This window comes from Bison bison, unplaced genomic scaffold (assembly GCF_000754665.1).
Source record: "Bison bison bison isolate TAMUID 2011002044 unplaced genomic scaffold, Bison_UMD1.0 scf7180017864181, whole genome shotgun sequence".
Classification (NCBI taxonomy): domain Eukaryota; kingdom Metazoa; phylum Chordata; class Mammalia; order Artiodactyla; family Bovidae; genus Bison; species Bison bison.
The window spans coordinates 5,395,164-5,416,558 of record NW_011494753.1 but is presented as its reverse complement, the minus strand read 5'-3'; the positions used below and the strand labels follow the sequence as shown (position 1 = coordinate 5,416,558).

At 50.5% G+C, this 21,395-nt stretch overlaps 2 protein-coding genes across 7 annotated transcripts in view; one reads left to right on the top strand and one right to left on the bottom strand.

Annotated features, from left to right (window-relative positions):
* CIB2 (calcium and integrin binding family member 2) overlaps window positions 1-383 on the top strand; it is a 23,339-nt gene extending 22,956 nt beyond the window's left edge. For all 6 annotated transcript variants that reach the window (XM_010843270.1, XM_010843271.1, XM_010843268.1 and 3 more), the window contains one exon: window positions 235-383. In XM_010843270.1, the coding sequence (XP_010841572.1) occupies window positions 235-256 (22 nt within the window). In that variant the 3' untranslated portion in view covers window positions 257-383. The remainder of the gene's footprint in view (window positions 1-234) is intronic.
* A 1,538-nt stretch (window positions 384-1,921) lies between these two features.
* Window positions 1,922-11,408, bottom strand: SH2D7 (SH2 domain containing 7). Its single transcript, XM_010843267.1, has 6 exons — window positions 11,200-11,408; window positions 9,711-9,800; window positions 6,371-6,536; window positions 5,912-6,097; window positions 3,601-4,338; window positions 1,922-2,161 (listed from the first exon to the last, which is right to left on the bottom strand). Exons 1-6 carry the CDS (start codon window positions 11,373-11,375, stop codon window positions 2,111-2,113), a joined length of 1,407 nt encoding a protein of 468 aa, XP_010841569.1. The 5' UTR covers window positions 11,376-11,408; the 3' UTR covers window positions 1,922-2,110.
* Between the last annotated feature and the right edge of the window lie 9,987 nt (window positions 11,409-21,395).

Here is a 21,395-nt window from a genome sequence, read left to right as displayed (position 1 = left end):
AGCAGGGCCAGACTCTCGGGGGAAGGGTAAGACCTGGGGGCCCTTTGGTTGGGTGGGGTTGGACACGAAGGCACGGCTGGCCCTCCAGGCCTTCACGTGGATTATTCATGAACTCTGCGTCCTCCTGGAGGGACTGTCCAGGGTTGGACATGGGGCCTGGTTGGCTTTCTGCAAGGACCTTTACCCACCCAGCCCAGAGCTGCTCACCCCCTCTTGGTCTTTCCTTCTTTCCAGCACTTTCCACATCCGGATCTGAGGACAGTGACCAGAAGCCGACCATCCGGCCTGGTCCCCGCACGAGTGTGACCTCCAAGCTCCCCAGGAGCGGAGCCGTGGCCTCTGGGGTTTACACCCACGAACACTTCTTTGGCCCTTTCAGCAAAAAAAAAAGAAAAAAACCTTAACCAGGGAAGGGGGGATGTGAGGAGCACGGCCCTTCCTAGTCCCCCTGTGGGCCCTCCCCAGGCCCTCCCTCTGTTCCCCCACCTTCCCTACTCCCATCAGAAATGGCCCCAGTGGGAGGGGGAAGGAGGAACCCCTAACAGGGCTGGGGTACGGACTTGTCCAAGTGCTGGGCAGGCACCCGGCTTGCCCAGGGCAAATGGAAAAACAGAGGACAAGGTTTAACAAGCTATGCAATCTTTCTCTAGAGCCCACAGCTGGGCTGCACCCCGGGCCCGCCTGTTTCTTCTCCCCAGCCCTTCCCAGTGTGAAGCTGTGGGAACCATGGGTGCAAGGACTCGGCCCCTGTCCCGGTCCGGAGCACCACCCCATCCGCCCTCCCCAACGACATGGAATCCTCAGTGGTGTGTGCTGTCCACAGATTTGTGAACTCCTGATAGTAAAACACTTTCATGTTCTCTGTGTCTGCCGAGGTTAGGAAAGGTTTGTTGATCCCTTTTCTCCTTGAAATCTCCCCATGAGCACCTCACCTCTTGAGGTTAAGTGCTGCCTTCCCAGCTTCGGCACCAACTTTATTTCAGTACTTGTGTCCTTGGGAGGAGACATATCTGTGCCCCAGATCCTAGGGAGCTCCGCGAAGAGCCGATGTTGGGTGAAAAATCATCTCCACGTCCCTCATAGTGAGAACCATTCCGGTGAACATTTGTATCAGGCATGGGCCTAGGTCCATGGTGACCAGTTATATAGGGATGGCCGGTGGGCGCCCACTGGCTGGCTCCAGAAACCGCCCAGCAGTGCCCAGGCTGAGCCCAGGCAGCCAGCCAGGTTTGGGCCTGCGTTAGGAGGGGTCTGAGAGCCACCCCTAAAGGCCATCACTGGCTGGAGGCAGAGCATAGATGAGGGTGACCTGGTCATATAGGGAGGCCAGCAAGCACCCACTGGCTGACTCCAGAAACTGCCCAGCAGTGCCCAGGCTGACTGACTGTGCAGCCTCAGGCAGGTTGCTGCTCCTCTCTGGGTCTCTGTCCCTCCCTGCCCCCCACCCCGCCCACTCATCTGCAGCAAAAGGGTCAGATCAGGGTCTGCTTAGCTTGCATTATGAGGCCTGCATAAAGGTGGGGGTGGAGAGGGGCAGAGGGGATGGCCCCCAGGAGCTCAGCTGCCCCAGGGTCAGAACCATCCCCTCTGAGGTGGCACTCTACTGCTACTTCCCACCCTATGCTCTCTGCTAGGGCCACAGTGAGGGGGACTGGTTTTGGTCTCTGGAGCAACTGTATGACATCACTCAGCTAAGAAAATGCCAGCAATGCCACAGGGCCTGTCCCATGCTCAGTAAGTGTTCAGTGGTGGGAGGCCAGCTCCATCAATCGTCCAGGACCCCCCCAGCCTGCTCATCTTGGAAGCAGGGGGTGCTCACCCCTGCCTTTGGCTGGTCCCCCCTCCTCTCAGGCTGTGACTTCCTCTGGATGGGTGGGAGGCCCTGGGGTGGGGAGTGGGACTCAGTCCTGAGCAGCAGGAGACTGGAAGGTCCCCTCCCACCCTGTCGCTGGTGGGCACCTAGGCTGTCTTGGAGCCTGGTTTCAGAGCAGGCTGGTTGGGTTTGAGGGTCCAAGGGGTGCCTTCAAGCAAGCTGAGAGCTTCCCAATAACCTCTGGTGTGGCCCCAGGCCCAGGAAACCCGCTGGTGGGCTGCTGGAAGCCAGACCTCCTCAGGGTTTGTGCTTCTTGTCTGTGAAGAAGATCCTCCGGAGCTTGTCAGGCTGCAAGGAAGGACAGGATGCTGGTGCCTGGGTCCCGGGACAGGGCAGGGAGACCCAGGCTCAGAGGGTCCCTCTACAGGGACTGGGAGCTGAGGCCAAGGCCAGAGAAAGACCAGGTTGGAATGCAGATGGCTAGTTGCTCCACAGCCCCTCACAGTGCCAGAAACTCCAGCCCTCTGGTTTGGATGAAGGACTTCTCTCTCGCCCCCCTTCCCTCACTGGGTCTCCGGGGGTCCCCACCCCAGCCCTCTCTGCCTCAGCCACGCCCTAGGTAGGATGGGGGGGTGGGGTGTATGTGGTGCCTTCAGTACCCAGAAGGACTTTGCAGCTGGAGGAGGAGCAGATGGGGGATGTAGCTTATGTAGTTCTTAGAAGGACTGTCCACAGGCAGGATCTGTGGTCCTGGGAGTCAGGATCTCAGAGGCTTGAACCAGGGGAGTTCCCTGTCCTGGGGTGTGTGGGTACAACCCTGCCGCGAGGGGGGAGCTGGCAGAGCTTCTGGTGAAGGCCTTTCATCTGCGAGCTCAGGGTCTTACTGTTCAGGCCGGGAGAGGAGGTCTGCATATGCTGGAGATCTGAGGCTGCCACCTCGGGGAGGGGGTCACCTGGCTCATGGGCTCCAGGTACAGGCAAGCACACTGGGGTGAACCCTCAGCAGGGCTCCTCTGCCTCCCTGGGAACTCTGACCCCCTCCCTCCATCCTCCTGGTCTTTGCTTCCCCCTTTCTCCTTTCTTAGAAACCCCCAGGAATAACAGTTATCCTTTGACAGCTGTCTCTGGGCTGTATCCTGAGCACATGGGGATGGCTAGTATCATCTCCTGGGCAGCCACCCCTGGACACAGCACAGGACCAGCCCATTTTACAGATGAGGAAATGCAGCCAGATACTGGGTAGATGCTAAATAAGAGTACAGGATGCCCAGCTAAGTTTGAACTTCAGATAAATAAGGAATAATAGCAGTACTGGTAACTATGCTAAAAAAACATTACTCATTGTTTATCTGAAATTCAGATTAACTGGGTGTGTTGTATTTTATCTTGCTGAATCTGGTGATCTTAGTTGCATGGGAAACTATTTTGCCCAAAGCCACATGGGTAGGGAGTGCCTGAGTCATGAAAAGGGACAAGGCAAGTCAAACCTGGAGCCAGGGTCCTTGTCCACCTCTCTGAGGCTCTGAGACCCCTGCAGTGGCAGGAGTCCTGCCCCAGAGAAAGACTTCAGAAGGGCCTGAAAGTTCCCAGTTTTGCCTTTCTTTCTCTCTTTGCTTATATCCAAATCTAACCTCTTCCTCTCCCACCTTCTCCAAGCAGAAGTCGGAGCTGGGAAGTTCTGGGTGTGGTGCTGACCTGACCCACCCGTGTTTGAGGGCCACAGGTTCCCTCCTTCACCAGTAGCTCTCTGCTGGTTGGTAGCCACCCCGCCCCACTCTGGAGCCCACCTTGTGTGTCCGTCCGGCCTCCTTGCTCCTGGCTGCTTGGATTTGTGTGTCTGTCCAGCCTCCTTGCTCCTGGCTGCTTGCTCCTGGGATTTGTTCATAGGTGTGTCTGGGCTCTGGGAGCTCCGGGACCTCCGAGATCCTCTCATAACCACTGTCTGTGAACCCCGAAAGCTTGCTGTATGTAGGGCCCATCCCAGGATAGGGGGTCCTGGCCGGGCTCCCCCAGCAGACTGCAATCTGCTCATGGGCACTGCCATCTTCTCGGCGTGGCACATCCCTGGTGTCCTCGGGGACGTCTTCTGTCCAGATGGACTCGTAGGTGTCTGCACAACTGCTCTGGAAGCAGGGCTGGGCCCCACGGCTCAGTTTTGGAGACCCCTGGCTCCAGGTAGCCCCTGAGGATCCCGAGGCCTCCGAGCTGGACGGCAGGAGGAGGCCCCAAGAAATGGGAGACACCCTAGGGCCCTGGTCTGGGCTCACGCCAGAGAGGGCAGGTCCTGGGCCATCAGGCTTGTTCTGGCTTCCGTCTGACAGTCTTCTCTGGGCCTCCTTGCCTGGAGAACAGGCCTGGCTGCCACCTGGAACTGGCCCCTGCCAGCCAGATATATCTGTGCCCAGGCCTAGCCGGGCCTGGTTCATCTTTCTCAGGTCTGCATAGATGATGTCGTTGGAGCCTCCAAAAGAGCTGCTCAGAAGGGAACCTCTCCTTTCTGGGAGCGGGGGCACCTTGACAGGAGCCTAGAGAGAGGAACAGAGCTTCTGAAAGGTTACCCTGCCACCAGGCTGCCCTCAGCTAAAATGAAGCTTTCTCAGAGAAGCTAAGGCCCCTGGCCTTGGACTCATTTACCTGACCATTACGTGCAGGGGTTGGTGGACATTTGGGGTCCCTGCCAGCTTCATATTCTAGGACTCCTGAGTATGGTCCTTACATTGGCATTCAAGGTCAGAGGTCGTGAGCTCTATCTCCCACCGGAGATCATTCTGTTCTGCTCCTCTCCCCTCTGCCCCTCAGAGAGACCCCTGCATTCACCCACTCACTACTCCCTTCACCTTCAGAATAGGCCACGCTCAAGTCCATCAATTGTGTATTTATTCAACAAATATTTAGTAAGAACTGTGTAGACACTGTCCCAGGTGTCAAGGGCTCCATAATGAGCAAGACCACCTCTTGGGAATTTACATTCTAACCTGGAGATGGGCAACATACTACTCTGTTTTTGTTTAATGTGGTTGATGTAATACATGATATAATAGCATGCATGCTCAGTCACTCAGTTGTGTCCGACTCTCTGCAACCCTATGGACTGTAGTCCACCAGGCTCCTCTGCCTATCAGGTTTTTCCAGCAAGAATACTGGAGTGGGCTGCCATATCCTTCTCCAGAGGATCTTCCTGTCCCAGGGATCAAACCGGCATCTCTTGCGTCTCCTGCATCGGCAGGTGGATTCTTTACCAGTGTGCCACCTGGGAAGCAACCCCATATTATAGTGTATCACAAGATAATATACTGTCAGCTCAGGATCAGTACTGTGAAGAAGAACAAAGCTGAGGAAAGGGATCGGGACAATGGCAGGTGGGAGAGGGGATATTTTCCATAGCTTAGGCGGCCCTTTCTGCGGAGAGGGCATTTAAGCAGAGAATGGCATGCAGCGAGAGTAGCAGCCATGTGGGTATCTGGTGGGAAGAGGATTCCAGGCAGTGGGTCAGCAAGTGCAAAGGCCCTGAGGTGGGAACAAGGCTGGTGTGTTTAAGGAAGATCCAGAAAAGTGAAGAAGGAGGAGAGGGAGCAAGGGCACCTGAAAAGGCTCTTGTGAACCCTGGTGAAGCTTTCAGATTTTAAACAAGAGGAGAAGCCCTTGATATTCTGTGATCTGATATACATTAAAAAAAGAAGTCTCTATGAGTCCCTCCTGCAAAGATGCTAGGGACAATAAAGTACTGACTCACAGGCACTCCACTCTATAGTTTACAAAGGGATTCTTTCAGACATTGTACATCCGTTCCCTCATTCAAGCCTCAGTGGAATCTCAGGATTGGTAAACTGAGGCTTAGAGAGCTTATGTGACTTGACCAAAGTCACTCAGCCAGAAAGGCCAAGCCAAGGTTTGAACCAAATCCAGCTAGCAGAGGCAGGCATGGGTGAACCACTGGGTAACTCCAAACTGCGCCACTTCTCTCCCAGAGGGCCTGGCAGTCAGCCTCCTCAGCCTGAGGGGCTGGCTGCGGTGGCCGCTCCAGGCCTGACTGTGGGCGTGGCACCCACATTCCTGGTCTAGCAACCCTGACCCTCAGTGGCCCAGAATCCTTCTCACCTCCATGCTTTCTTCCTCGGAGAGATTCCGGGGACTTGCATCCAGGCTCCTCCTTTTGTGGAGGGAGGAGACCTGGTGCTTTGGAGAGGCAGGGGGGCTGCTGGCCTCCTCTGGTGGGTATTCCAGGCTAGGATCAGTTTGGTGGAGGCCCACAGTGATAGCGTCATAGAGATCATTGTCCTCCATCTGGGGGTGGTGGAGACACAGCAAGTATGTCGTCATACACCCCTGGCTGGCCTCTAGCCTCCTGCCAGAGACTGCTGGCCAGAGCCAGAAACATCCCCACCAGGTCCCAGACCTCAGCTAGAACGCTGTCTCCTTCTCCCAGGACTCCGCACTGAGTGCCCGTGGGTGGCAGGAAATAGAAAAGGCAAAGAAAGGCATATGGTCCAGTGGTGGACACCCCCGGCCTGGGCACTCTGCCCCATCCCCCACCCCCCCAGGAAGAGGGGTACCTACCCGGGGGCAGGCAGCAGACAGGGTCTCCCCGAAGGGCTCTAACTGCACCTCCTGGTAATGGTGCACGAGTTCTGCCAGGGTGCCATGGCTCTGGGTGTCCCCTGAGATGAGGTAGCGCCGGTTTCGGAGCTGGTTGATGACAAAATGCCGGCAGCGGTCACTGCCCCTGCAACACAAGGACAACAGCAGCTCTGCCTTGGCCCAGGGCCAGAGCTGACCCGGGGCCACGCTGTCCTCTGGGGCCTTGACGTGCCCCTCTGGAAAGTAGGACTTGACATCCAACAAGCCCAGCCTTGCAGGTGGCGTTCCACCCCACCTCCCCCTCCATCCCCCCACCCCTTTCCCTGCAGCATCAGTCAGGGAAGAAAGGACAGGGGAAGTGAGGCACTCAGCTTGGGGCTCGGATGCAAGATGTAAAGGGATGACACAAATTCAGTAATCAGGACAACTGATAACGCAATATTTTAGAAAGTCAAAATTAATACCAAAATATCCATGATGAGTAAAACCTCTGTCTTAAAGATGAGGTCCGACCCCACACTTGCACACCTTGGCCTCACTCCCCTCACCTGAATTCCAGCCACATGGAAAAGATGGAATTCCAGCTCCCATCTCCCCCAGCCTGTAAAGTCCCACTCTCTTCATTTTCCTTTTTTATGGAAGAGTATTGGGCTTCCCTGGTGGCTCAGTGATAAAGAATCTGCCTTCCAATGCAGGAGACTGCAGGTTCAATCCCTGGGTGGGGAAGATCCCCCAGAGGAGGAAACGGCAACCTACTCCAGTATTCTTGCCTGGGAAATCCCATGGACAGAGGAGCCTGGCGCGGTTGCATGGGGTCCCCAAAATGTTCATGGGCTCACAAAGAGGCAGACACAACTTAGTAACTAAACAATAAGGGTAAACACAGTGAAGGCACACGTCCTAATTGTGCCACTCAATGTATTTCCCATGTAACCACCACCTAGAGGAAAATGGACAATATTTCCAGCTCCCCAGAAGACTCCCGTATGGCCCCTTCCAGAGTAGCCATCACCCTGACCCCCATTGTCACAGATCAGTTTTACTCATTATGGAAATTCACATAAATAGAATCATATTTTTTTTTCATGTCCATGTAGAATTAGCTTCTTTTTTCCCCCACTGATAGGTAGTATTCCGTTTAATTTAAATATCCACAATGTATCCATTCTGCTGATGGACATTTAGGTTATTTCTGCACCTGGGCTATTATAAATGAAGTTACTCTGAACATTCTTGTACATGGCTTTTTGCTGAATACGTGTATTCACTAGTGTTGAGAATATCCGAGGACAGAGAGTTGGTGGGTCCAGGATACACTTTTGCTTAGCTTTAGTAGTATGCCAATTGTCTTCTAAAATCATTGCCAAGTATGAGAGTTGCAGTTGCTCCGTGTCTTCACAAACTGTTTCGTAGCCTCTTTCTACTGTAACCAGCACTTCATTGTGGTTTTAGTTTCTATTTCTCTGATCACTAAAGCTGCTGAACCGTCCTCTTTGGACCCTCTTTTTGAAGTGCCTCTATTTTGCCTGTGTTGTCTTTGCCTTACTGATTTGCAGGACTTCTTCATATATTCTTGATATGAATCCTTTATTAGGTGTATGTATTACAATACAAAACCTCTCCGGCACTGTGGCTTGTCCTTTTATTCACAGAATGGTATCTTTTGATTAATAAGAGTTCTCAATTTTAAGAAACTCAATTGTTAAGCTTCTCTGTCAGTACTTTGGGGTCTTGTTAAAGAAATCTTTGCCTACCATGAGATCATGAAAAACGTTTCCCATGTTTTCCTTTATAAGTGTATTGTTTTGCTGTTCTCACTTGAGTTCATGATCCATCTAGAATTATTTAAATTTTGTATATGATGTGAGGTGGGGGTCATTTTTTTTCCATTTGGATATCCAATTACTTCCACACCACTTATTAAAAAGACCAGCCCATCCCCATCCCTCACCCCTGAACTACAGTGGACATTTGTAGCAAATCAGGTAAACCAAATGTGGACATTTGTTGCAAATCAGGTAAAGCAAATGTGGGGGGCTGTTTCTGGATTCGTGTTGGTCTATTTGTGTATCTGCAAGGAACCCCACTTTTATCTCTTTAATGAGTTGGCATTCCACCCAAGATCATGTTTGAACAATAATAATAATAAAAAAAAGCCCTGATGCTGAAAAGACATTGAAAACTGCTGAGTTTGTATATTTCAAAATGCTGAGAACTGTATCAGGGACTCAGAATAACAATAACTATTTTAGTAATGAGTAACATTTATTTATTTACTATGTTCTGGAGTACCAGCACTTTTAAAGGTCTAAACTCATCAAACCCATTCAACAATTCTATGCAGTAAATACTGCAATATTACCATTTTACAGATGAGGAAACATGGGTGCAGAGAGGCAAAGCAACTTGCTCAAGGTCAGGATTTGAACTGAGACAGTCAGAACAGATGATAATTTTGAATCTGAATCTGAGACCTTTGAGAGTTTCCCTAGAGCCCCAGCCTGCCTCCCTCCCTAACTGGGGGTTGGTGGTGGGGGGAACTTCTTTCTTTTTCTGCCTTCCCCCTCGCAAACTACTCTTGGGTCAGGCTCTGATATCACCACCTCTGACTTCATCCTGCCTATCTTGTCTCCTCGTCTCTAGGACCACTGCCTTACACTAGTCTAGATTTCATCATCGAGCCCAGACCTCACCCCTCGTGGTTCCCACTGCCCCCAGTATCTGTCTTGAGTCCTCCTTCCATAGGCTGCCTGCAGGTTCCTTGCAAAACCTAAGTCTGACCCGATGACCCGTCATTGTCTACGGACATAGCCCAGCATCCAAGGCTATCCTGAGCTGCCCCCTGCCCTCCTCTCCAGGCACTGCTCCACTGGGACCATGCATCCTTCTGCACCCAGCAACTCCCCAACACCTTAGTCTGCCTTGTCTCTCTTCTTTTGCACATGCAGTTTAATCTACTGGAAATGCCTTCCTAAACCCCAATCACACCTCCTTTCCTGCCCAGCAAGTTGCTTTCTTCCTTCTATCCTGGACTCAAAGTTCACCTCTGTGAACCTTCCCCAGTCTTCCATCAGGAGGAGGTTTTCCCCTGCCTGCCCCTCTAACTCACCCCCTTGAAGGCAGAGGCTTCTCCTAGTGTATGGCCAGCGCTGCTCAGCATGCCTGATGGACATGGTGGATGGGTGAGGGAGTCAGGGAGTGAGGGCCTGGGGAAATCCCAGCAGTGTGGGCTGGTGGAGACTCGGAGCTTATCTGCAAGGCTGGCTTGTGGGAGCCAGAACCTGCCTGCCTGCCCTTTGCAGAGGGCTTCCTCTCTTACCTGTAGGACAAGATGTAGCCGGTGGCCCGGTCACTGAGGCGGATGAGGAAGGAGCCAAGAGCTTTGTCCCTGAGCAGCTGCTCTGTCTGCCTGGGCAGAGGACATGCCATTAGTCAGGGCTGGGCACCCCCAACAGCAGCAGGGGTAGCCTAAGTCAGACCCGCCTCAGAGTCCCTGCTGGCCATGCCCCAGACCCAGAGCAGAGACCTCCAGACCTTTATAGAGAACTCCCTCAGTATTTCGGCTGGTTCTGTGGCCTGTCTGGGCTCAGTCAAGCAAATTCAAGACTCAGTCTGGCGCTGGGTTGGAGTCCTGAAGTCACGTACATTGCTCCACTTACAGCCTCACCAGTGGGCACAATAGCCACCGCCCTCCACCTGAATGGCCCTATAGCAAGAGGGATTCCATATAGCTGGAGATTTCCAGTTTTGTGGATCCTTGCCTCAGGATTGCTGTGTACAGCAATGTGTACAATTGCTGCACACTTGTGCAGGATGTGTACTGCACAAGAGTTTCTGCAGGGAGAAGGTGCTATTATATCTGGAGGCTGACCATGATAGCAACTCTTAGGTTCTCATCTTCCTCCCTTGCACATCCCCTTCAACCCCAGGCAGCTATGGATACTGCTAAATAATGCCAAGTATTCTGGAGGCATGGTGGAAAATTCCAGCTGTCTTCTGATTTGGCAGTACATAGACCAAATAGTTCCTCACCCACTTATTCACCAAACACTGAGTGCCTGCTCTATGCAGGGTCAACTACAAATTTTGCAGAGTTCGGTACTAAATGAAAACCTGGAGCCTGTCAGTAAAAAAGTAAGAATTTCAACATGGGGACTGCAGTGTATTCAGCCAAGAGTAGGGCCCTTCTGAGCAAAGGGCCCCGTGTTACAACGCGAGTTGATGCCGGTGAAGCTGGCCCTGGTTCAATGCTAAGTGCTGGGCCGGGAGGACCCAAAGGCTGGCCGCATTTGTTATTCCTTCAGCAAGGGCTTTGGCAGCTTGGAGACCCATCCCAATCAGAAAGCCAGACCCCACATTTTGGCGTCTATTCCTAGAGTAACTGTATATCCAGGGTTGCCTGGAACAGTTCCCACTTAAAACAGGTCTCCTAGTAAATTCTCCACTTACTAATAGTGTTCTGGTTTGGATGATAAATGAAACAGCACCCTTAGTAATTCATCAAGATATTCAGAGATGGTCTGAATGCATTCTGATCCGGCCTGCCGCCCCCACCCCCCTGCCTCTGTTTTTCTGGCAACCTGGCAGCCCCAGCAGACTCATAGTGGGGGGCCAATGCCTTCACCCACCTTGCCCACAGAAGCAGCTGTCAGAGAACTTGGTGCCCCTAAGTCTGCTTCCCCACCCACCACCTCCTGGGGTCCCTGCCTCCCCCATGGAGAAGGCAGGGACCAATCTGGTCCCAGACCATTTTTTCGGCCCTGAGGGGCTATCGGCCATGCTGGGTGTGTGGACAGGGGCAGCCTTACTTGCGGGTGATGAATCCGTGAAACCAGGGGGGCAGGACTCCATTCTGCAGAATGAGGGGGGCTTGCGTCTCCATGAACCAGCTCAGGGCCAGCTCTTGCAGCTCAGCCAGGGCCTGTCTGTCCCCAGCCCCCTTGGGTCCCCTGCCCAGGCTGAGCTGCCTAAGGTGGGCCTCCATTCTGGCGAGCACTGAGGTGGAAGCCGAGCCCAGACCACCCGCACGCCTCTATATCTGTGTGCGTCCCATGGACTGACGCCTCATTTGCCTGAGTCCATGCCCTCTCCAACCGCCCATGGTACACAGGAGCCCCATTGTCACCTCTGACAATGTGTGGGCTGGTTCCCCTCTCTGATGCTCTGAGGCGGGGCACCTTGGCTGGCTGGGGACGCTGGGGGAGGGTCACATTAGCAGCTAGAGAGGCCTGGGGTGGGGGGGTATCTCTGACTTCCTGGCTAGCAGATGAGGCGCAGCACTGGGTTTGGCCCCTTCCCCCAACCTCCGGTCTTTGTCTCGGCTAAAGACCAGACTCTGGCTAAGGGCCAGGCACTGCCACTGTTAGCAAAGTGGGGAATTTAAATTCTACTTGTCCTTCCTCCATGGAGGCCACTTGCATTTTGGTGAAGTTCCGTGCTGGTGAATTTCTCCTTCCACTCAAGCTTTACTGTCTACTGTGTGCCACATACTCGTGGGTCCTGGGAATAAAGCAGTACTCCAAAGAGCATTTTGCCTTGTGGCACATACATTCTAGTGGAAGGATACAGGCAATAGACAAATACATATGTAGAATATGGCACCAAGTGTAATAAGCACTCCAGGAAAGAGAGGAAGAAGATGAATGGGTGTGTTATTTAGATGGGGGGTCAGGGTTGGGGGAAGCCTTGTCCAGAATATGCCACTGGAGCAGCAAAGGAGGAGGCCAGGCTGGTGGCTGGGGAAGAGATGCTGCTCCCAGAAGAGAGAGAAGCAAGTGCAAAGACTATGAAGTGGGCCTCTGCCCTCTGATCCCCTAGCAGGGCTGCCATAAGGCCTTTGAGAGGAAGCAGTGAACCAGGTAGGGCCCAGGATATTTGTTCATGCAAACATCCCTGAACTTTTAATGTGCTTCCGAGTTTCATAGCAGAAATCCAGGCTTGGGTGACGGGGAGGCAGGGGATGTTGCAGCGAGCCAGCCCCAAGGACCTGGGTTAGAATCATTACACTGGCCGCGGCCTGAAGGCAGTTACTAAGTGGCTGCACATAGCTCAGTTTTTTCATGTGTAGAATGGGAATGATTTTTAAAAAGCTACCTTCTAGATTCTAGGGCCATTATGACAACTAAAGGAGATAGCACAATGGTTAAGAATAAGTTCAGTCACTCAGTCGTGTCCAACTCTTTGCGACCCATGGACTGTAGCACACCAGGCTTCCCTGTCCATCACCAGCTCCTGGAGCTTGCTCAAACTCATGTCCATCGAGTCGGTGATGCCATCCAGCCGTCTCATCCTCTGTCGTCCCCTTCTTCTCCTGCCTTCAATCTTTCCCATCATCAGGGTGTTTTCAAATGAGTCAGTTCTTCGCATCAGGTGGCCAAAGTATTGGCGCTTCAGCTTTAGCATCAGTCCTTCCAATGAATATTCAGGACTGATTTCCTTTAGGACGGAGTGGTTGGATCTCCTTGCAGTCCAAGGGACTCTCAAGCATCTTCTCCAACACCACAGTTCAAAAGCATCAATTCTTTGGTGCTCAGCTTTCTTTATAGTCCAACTCTCACATCCATACATGACTACTGGAAAAACCACAGCTTTCTCTAGGTGGACCTTTGTTGGCAAAGTAATGTCTCTGCTTTTTGATATGCTGTCTAGGTTTGTCATAGCTTTTCTCCCAAGGAGCAAATGTCTTTTAATTTCATGGCTGCAGCCACCATCTGCAGTGATTTTGGAGCCCAAGAAAATAAACACTTTCACTGTTTCCATTGTTTCCCCATCCATTTGCTATGAAGTGATGGGGCCAGATGCCATGATCTTCGTTTTCTGAATATTGAGTTTTAAGCCAGCTTTTTCACTCTCTTCTTTCACTTTCACTTTGCTTAAGAATGAGGGAATGTATGTATAAACCCCAAAACTGGTAGAACTGACCAATAACAATAGAAGTTAGGATAATGTTTGCCTTGGGGAGTATATGATAAGCAAGGGATGAGGGGCTGCCAGGTGGTGATCATGTTTTATTTCCTGATCTGGGTGGTGTGTTAGGTAAATGTATTCACTCTGTGAAAATTCGTTGAGGTCTGGGCTCATGACCTATGCATTTTTCTATGTATATGTTCTACTTCAACAAAACAGCTCACTTACTAAAAAATGAGGATGCTGCAGTCATATTTCCTTGGTTCCAATCCCAGCTGACCAGCTATGGGACCTTGAGGAAATGACTTAATTTTTCTGGCCTTCAGTGTCGTCATCTTTGAAACAGGGACAAGAACATGACCTGTTGTTTGGAAGGTAAGATGAGTTATGTCCTTAGAACAGAGTTTGGAACACAAGCTATTAGGATCAGCTCTGATGATAATGTAATGACTCTAAAATACAGTGGGCCCTCCCATTGGTAATTATTTTCATTATTACTATTATTATTACAATTTCATCACGGTCACCTCAAATCAAGATAAAGTGATCGATGGCAAGTATGTAATACATACAACTTAGAGGAAAGGCCAGGGCATGCCACACACCTGCAACCTCCACCTGAACAGCTTATTCCCCGTCTCTGAGGCTCATTTCTCACATCTGTGAATAGGGCTGCAAGGCATCTACTTGCCTCACCTGTCGATGGAGTGAGCTATTGCAGGTCATGCTCTTCACATGGGATAGGCCCATAGGCACACAGCAAGGATCCCCAGGGTCAGCTACTGGGAACACCACTTTTATAAACAATTTCCAGCCTTGACAGAGAGGAGTCAACTCCAGCCAAGGGATCCTGGAGGGATTCATGTACTTGTGAAACTATCTTCCGGTCACAGCTGTAAGCCAGGGATACACTGGGGTCACAGTGGAAATCACAGGCCCAAACTGGCAAAGACTGGAATTTCCTAAGTTGAGGTGGGGGAGGAACAGGGTGGATTACATCTTTATCTTCCCCAATCTCTAACTGAAATTCAGCATTTCCTTCCGTGACGAGTGCGGAGAACAAACCTTATTAGTGTTCATAGAACTTGTGACTTGGTCACCAATGGAAATTACAGATATTCTCATATCACGTTACAGCTGTGGCAGACATCTTCAGATATTGATTTTGTTCACCATTACTTCAAAATAACTAAGCCCAAAGCCGGATCTTGTTCTTTAACATGCTAAAAGAGAAGCACACTGTATTACTACATCACAGATTTTTGAATAACTTTATATCAATATGATTGATTTCCATTGTGATTCTATGTATTTTATTTCATGCATTTAAAAATATTATTCTGAGAAAAAGTTCATGAACTTCATCAGATACCAGAGAGATCCACCGTCCAAAAAAGGCCAAGGAAACTGGGGTTAGACCCAGAGTTGATTTGCTGCCAACACAAAGTCCTGGAAGTATTCAAATACAAAGAAATGTGTTTCTGTAATTTTCCATGAGGTGTTATCTCTCCAGCTCCCTCTTAGGTGGGGTACTTTTATGAGCAGAACTTGGCTATTTGCATAAGGCGACAAAGGTTTTGTGTAGGGGAAGGGGGAGCCCAGGATGGCTGCGGGCCAGATATGAAGATTCCAAAGGCAGGCAAATAAAGGGGAGTCTATTTTTACACTCAGAGGAAATGGGGGTGAGGAGGAGGTGAGGCCAGGTTTGGGGGCATCCAGTGAGCTCTGTGAGAGACTGAGGGGTTGGTTTTCCTTGAAGGCACTCCATAACCCACTGTTCCGTTCATGGCCGTGTCACCTGCTGGGAGCTGGGCCCTGGGACGGAGAGAAGACTCCAGAACGCCCGCCCTGCTTCTCCATCCCTGGGTGCCCAGAGGTGTAGGAAGAGGAACTGAGAAGATTCAGGCTTTTGCAGCCAGACTAAGCCACTTACAATCCTGGTTCCCCCATTTGCTGGCTTGGTGACTTTGAGGGAGGTACTTAATCTCCGTGTGTCTCAGTTTCTCATCAGTAAAAATGAAAGGGATAAAAAGTACTCATAAAAAGTACGCACCTAGCAGGGTTTGGGGATCCAGTGAGCTGATCCAACGCAGAGGAGAGGCCGGGAGGCACGGGGCACAAGCAATAATCATCAGCCCCAGCTCCAAGTCATCTCCCCACTGGGAAGTCCCCAGAATTCTCTGTCTGTCTCATCAAAACTTCCTTCTCCTGGGTTCTCCATCAAGGCCGTGCTTCTGCTGTAGGACAAATAGATGGTAACTGATTATCCAGTAAATTACTCTGTCCCAAGGGTGCTCAGTCCGCTGTGCCTTCTCAGGCAGAAAGCCCTCAGACTTCTCCAGAAAGGTGCTCAGAGGCGGCGTTTTTCCAGTCCTTTGACCGAGGCTGAGTATGGCGCACCCCAGCACTGCCGCTTCCACTCCTCCTTCGCTGAGCCTGTGCTGTGGGAACCCAGCACACGGCCAAGTGCTGCTGGCAGCCAGCCTCCATGCAGAATGCCAAAGGGGGCTTTTCAGTACATTTTAGTCATAGGTTTGCTTTAGTTTATGAACACTGCATTCTTGTGCCCCTTAGTTGGTTATTCCACTAGAATTTGTTCCACAATAGTAGGGAGTGCAGAATGAACAACCCTATTTCTTTTTTTCTCAGACTGTCTGCCTTATTCTCCACTGTGCTCTGTGCCTAGAACCATGTTTGGCATAGTTAGATGCTCCATAGGTATATTTTAAATTATCATCCAAATGTGTAATACATCCACATGGTTTTTAAAAATGAAAAGTGTAGTACTCCCCTGGTGGTCCAGTGGGTGGGAGTCCGCCTGCCAATGCAGGGGACACGGGTTCCATCGCTGGTCTAGGAAGATTCCACGTGCTGAGGGGTAACGAAGCCCACGTATCACAGCCACTAAGGCCCCGCGCTTTAGAGACCGTGCTCTGCAACAAGAGAAGCCACCACAAAGAGAAGCCGACACACTGCCATTAGAGAGTAGCGCCACTCACTGCAGCTAGAGAAAGCCTACATGCAGCAACAAAGACCCAGCGCAGCCAGAAATAAAAACAGACAAATAAATAATAAAAAGGATAAAAAAGATATCCCTAACAATCTTCTTTCTCCAGGCATTAAAACCCCATCCACCCAGTGCCACCTCATTCCCACAAAAACCCACTCTTATTCATTTCTTGCATGTTCTTTCTGGGTTTCTTTATGCATATTCAAGTAAATATGTATATTCTTATTTTCCTCCCTTTGTTATATAAGGGTAGAATCCTATGCAGTGTCCTGCACTTTGTTTTGTAAAGCTCTCTAGTAATACATCTGAGTTCCTCTCATAAGAATACACAGAGGGATGCCATTCTTCGTGTTACAGCAACATGGCTGCACCATCATTTTTGTAACCAGTCCCCTAGTGACGATCCCTTGGGTTGCTTCCAGTGTTTGTATATTTCCCACAATGCAGCAGTGGATAACCTTATACAGATTTGATTAAGCACAAGGGTGAGTACATCCATGGAACACATTCTCAGAAGAGATGGCTCAATCAAAAGGGTATTTGCATTTGCCATTTTGACAGATGTTGCCAAATTGTCTTCTTTTGGAGTTGTAGTCATTTACACTCAAGAAATACTGAGTGAATGAATAGACAAATAGATAATATATCCAAGCTCAGTCATTTGGGGGCCCCCAGCTAGCAAGAAAAACTGGGAGGGGGCCGATGTTGCTCCAGAGAAGTCACCAATGTTACTTTGACTTTTTTTGCCCCTTTGATGTCACTGAGAAAGCTCATCTTCTCATCTGTAGAGCATGGCTCTTGGGGTAGGAGGGCGGTACAATCATCCCACCAAACAGGCAGTTCTGTTTTAGTAATATTTACAGGACAATGGCCAGGTACTGAGAACTTTACAAGGGCTGGTTAAAATGTCTGAGGCCTGAAAAACAATAACATCAAAAAACCCTACCAGTATTTGCTCCCAAATCCAAAAGAAGAAAGCTGCAAAATCACAACAAACGTATAAGCAAATGTCTATACAATGTGTCGTTGCGTCAACTTCATTCAGTATTCATAAAAGTTTCACCACATCTGAAAATGGTTTGGAGGTCAGATTGTCTTAATCTCAGAAGAATCCCCAAGTGTGCAGGAAAACTGCCAACAGATTGTTACCAATTGTCAATTAAATGAATTCTCAAAGCCAAATCATTCCAAAGCAAAATTATAAAAGTAATCATTTCCCAAAGAGTTCAAAGTAAAAAAAATTATATATGTTGTATACATAAGATATAGAATATTATGTCATATATACATGTCATATTAATATTAATGATATATAATATAAAATGTTAATATTATAGTGTATACAATTTAAAATGTGACTGTGACTATATTTATATATATATACTATAAAATGTTAATATTATATTGTATATAATTTAAAATGTGACTATGCCATTATATTTATATATATATTTGTATATATTTATTTATGTGCTATGTAGTGAGATGCAGACTCCAAAGTGCCCTGGACCTTTGCAGGTGCACTCAGTCATGTTCAACTCTTTGCAGGCCCATGGACTGTAGCTGCCAGGTTCTTCTGTCCATGGACTCCGGACAAGAATACTGGAGTGAGTTGCCATTTCTTACTCCAGAAGATCTTCCTGACCCAGGATCAAACCCACATCTCTTGTGTCTCCTACACTGGCAGGTCCCACTCCATAGAGTATCCTTGCTCTGGGCCTGTGGGCTCCTGACAATCCCAGAGGAAAGTAAACCCACCCCTCAGATCAGAGGGTCTCCCCCATCAGCAGTACCTCTCAGTTTTGGCAGCAAGAACAAGACGTAAATTAGTTTCTCTATATATTATCTGACTTCACCGGTGAGTAGTTCTGAGTCCTGTGCAAAAATGAAAAGCTACAGAATTACATGCCATTTGCTCATGAGAACTAAAGAAGAGACAGGTATACAGGAACCTGTTGAGGAGATCAGGAGCCGAGGACCATATGTTGTAAAGCTTGTTCTACAGTTTCTTGGAGGCCAGGGGATTGCCATGGGTCATGGCACACCTGCCAGTTTGGACATCCGGGGCTGCCCCTCACTGCTGGGAAATGGGGGCCCATAGGAGCTCCATAACGATGTTGAGCCCCTATGGTGTGCCAAACATTTCAAATACACATATGTGATTACCTTTCCCTTTTATAACAGGTAGATGAGATAGCATTACTGTCTCCACTTGTGCCCACTGTAAAGATGGAAACAGAGACTCAGGGCTGAAAACGGGCTGCTCGAGACAAAGAGTAAGTCACTGGCAGGGCCGAGACCAGAAGCTGGGGGTCCTACCCCACTTCCTCATATATGCTGCATCCACCTTCTATGCCTTTGCTCTTGACCCTTCCCCTACCTGGGGCTCCTTTCCTTGCTACTCAAACTCTGTAAGTACCTAAAAAATGCACTAAATCAAAATTGATTAATATTTTGTTAATATATTCAAGCTCCAAAATACAAAACCAATCTGAAAACGCTCTCCTTTTCTCACCAAATCAGCTCCTTCCAGGTCTCCTTACTGCCCAGTATCACATCTTGATTGCCTTCTGGGACCTTCCTTCCAAGACAGTGGCCTTCCCTCCAAGGCAGCGGTCCCCAACCTTTCTGGCACCAGGGCATGGTTCTGTGGAAGACAGTTTTTCCACGGTCGGAGTTGAGGGGGATGGTTCAGGTGGTAATGGAGCGATGGGAGAGGCAGATGAAGCTGCTCTGGCTTGCCAGCTGCTCACCTCCTGTTGTGCAGCTCGGGTTTCTAACAGGCACCACCTGGGGGTGTTGGGGACCCCTGCTCCAAGGTCGTGTCCCCTTATTGCTTTGCTTGCACAAGCACCTTTTTTTTTAAATTATTTATTTATTTTGGCTGTGCTGGGTCTTAGTTGCGGCTCATGGAATCTTCACTGCAGCAGGTAGGATGCAGTTCCTCAACCAAGAATGAAGCTGGGCCCTGGGCGTTGGGAGCGCAGAGTCTTACCCACTGGACCCCCTGCACAAGCACCTTTTAAACTCCTTTGGAGACCCCTTTGCCCAACCAAGATGATGTCTGTACTTCTACCATTAGAACAGCAACTCTTCAAGATTTTAGTTAAAATGCCCTTACCTCCCAGACTGGGCCTCACAGTGAGGGCTGAAGTCCCAGGGCTTGTGTAAGCAGGGAGGAAGAATCTGAGCTCAAGTTTGGCTGAGGGATAGGGGGTCCTGGGAAGGGGATGGCAAGAGGGCCCTTGGGAAAGAGTGGGGAAAGCAGAAAGGCTTACAGTGTCCTGGGCGCAGTGCCAGGCCCAGAAGCAGGACAGTGACCGGAAAGGACAGGACCTCTGTAGCTATAGCCCCACTGTCTTCCTGGGGATCCAGCCCTCCCCTGCTTCCTGGGCAGTATGGCTCTGTAATGCCTATGTGGACCTCCGCTGCCTGGCACCCAGCCCCTGCAAGCCTTCCACCCCACCCTCCAGTGCATCCAGGCCTCTACCTATCTGAATCTTGGCTCCCTTGTCCTTGGGACTGGGAGCTTGGCAGGCATCCCAGATGCCTTCCCTCTAGGAAAGAGAACCACAGGTGTGTTAGATTTGCCTGCCAATTTGGTAGGGAAACGAGGCTTCCTGGAAGCTGGAGATAGCAAATCCAGGCTGACAGGGTCCCTGGGTGGGGCTCTTCTCTGTGAAGCTCCCCCACACTCCTTTTCGGAGTTTCAGCATCACTCAAAACCAGGCAGAAGCAAAGAGCAGGGGCTGGGGATGTTTGTTGAATGAATCAGCTACCATTCTGAGGCCTTACCACATGTCAGGGACTGTGCCAAACACTTTTGCATTTATCTCGTTTAAGCCTTGTAACAGCTCTAGGAGGTCAAGTGGTCATTACGTCCCGTTCTACAGATGAGGAAACTGAGGCACAGGGTGGCTGGGAGATCCACCCAATGTCATACAGCCCCTCCTTTATTTGGGAGCCCCCTCCCCCACTGCCACTGCTTCCAGCGCCTCATCCATTTCTCCACTGACCCTCTATCAGGGCAGGTGGCGTGGCGCTGAGCTGTATGAAAGCACTCAGCCAGCACTCTCAATGGGTGGTGGCGGTGGCGTCTCCCAGTGGTCAATTCAGCCCCACTCTGAAGATGGTCTGCCTCTCCCTGTTCCTTCTCACACCCTCTGGTGCTCAGCCCATTCACAGCTGCAGTACCCCAGCCTTGACCCATGAACTCCAATTTCCTCCCCATCGAGGCCAACTTCCTCCAGATGTGCTCTGGGTTGAACAAAGCCCCACCAAAGTTGCACTGTGTCCCCCAGCCCCAAGCAGTGGAGCCATCTCTGCCGGTCCTCTCTGCCTCAGGCACAGAAGGCCTCCATGTGTGCCCTTTGTGTCAGGACAGCTTCTCCAGCAGGGCCAGGGGAGAGGCGAAGTGGTCAGGCTTGCACTAACCAGAGCGGGCGGCCAAGCTTGCAGGATAAGACAGAGTCCTAAAAGCAAGGGTCAGGTCTGTTGTAATAGCTAGAAGAATCAAGAGGCCTTTGAGCATGAAGGCTCAAAAAACAAAACAGAGTCTCTGCTGGTCTGGGGAGCTGTAGGGAGAATGACCAAAGGCCCTCACAGCTGTGCCTTATGCCACTGATACATTTCAGAGCAGGTGGGCAGGGCCCTTACAGATCACTTTGCCATCCAGTCCCTCGTGGAACAGATGGGAAATTGTAGCCCATAGAGGGCACAGACATGCCAAAGGACACACAGCATATCAGGTAGTAAGGTCTACTTTCTCTCTGGGCTCCCCACAGGACTGCGGGCTGCTTCTGTGGCAGGTTTGGGTCTTAGCCAATTCCATACCCTGGGGTCTGGGAATTAAAAAGGCGGTGGGTGGCTGGGTGCTTCTTAGAGGCCTTTCACCCTGTTCCCTGCTAGGGAAACTTGACTAGGATGAGTCACTAGCTCTGTGTTCCCCCGGGGTTTGCCCAGAGGCTGGCCATGTGGGAGCAAGTTCATTGCCCAAATTTCCTCTTTTCAGTAAACAGCAGCCACTTCCTCCTGGGTTGCCCACTTCCTTCTGGTCACTGGGTTCCTGAGAGGCTCCAGGGGCGAGGG

What these genes read in the sequence shown, in the direction of transcription:
- SH2D7 (XM_010843267.1), bottom strand. Translation starts at nt 11,375, where the DNA reads ATGGAGGCCCACCTTAGGCAGCTCAGCCTGGGCAGGGGACCCAAGGGG. An exon ending in GGCTACATCTTGTCCTACAG is followed by an intron (nt 6,537 to 9,710) that starts GTAAGAGAGGAA and finishes CTTGTGTTGCAG; the next exon opens with GGGCAGTGACCGCTGCCGGC. An exon ending in CCGAGGAAGAAAGCATGGAG is followed by an intron (nt 4,339 to 5,911) that starts GTGAGAAGGATT and finishes TCCTCTCTCTAG; the next exon opens with GCTCCTGTCAAGGTGCCCCC.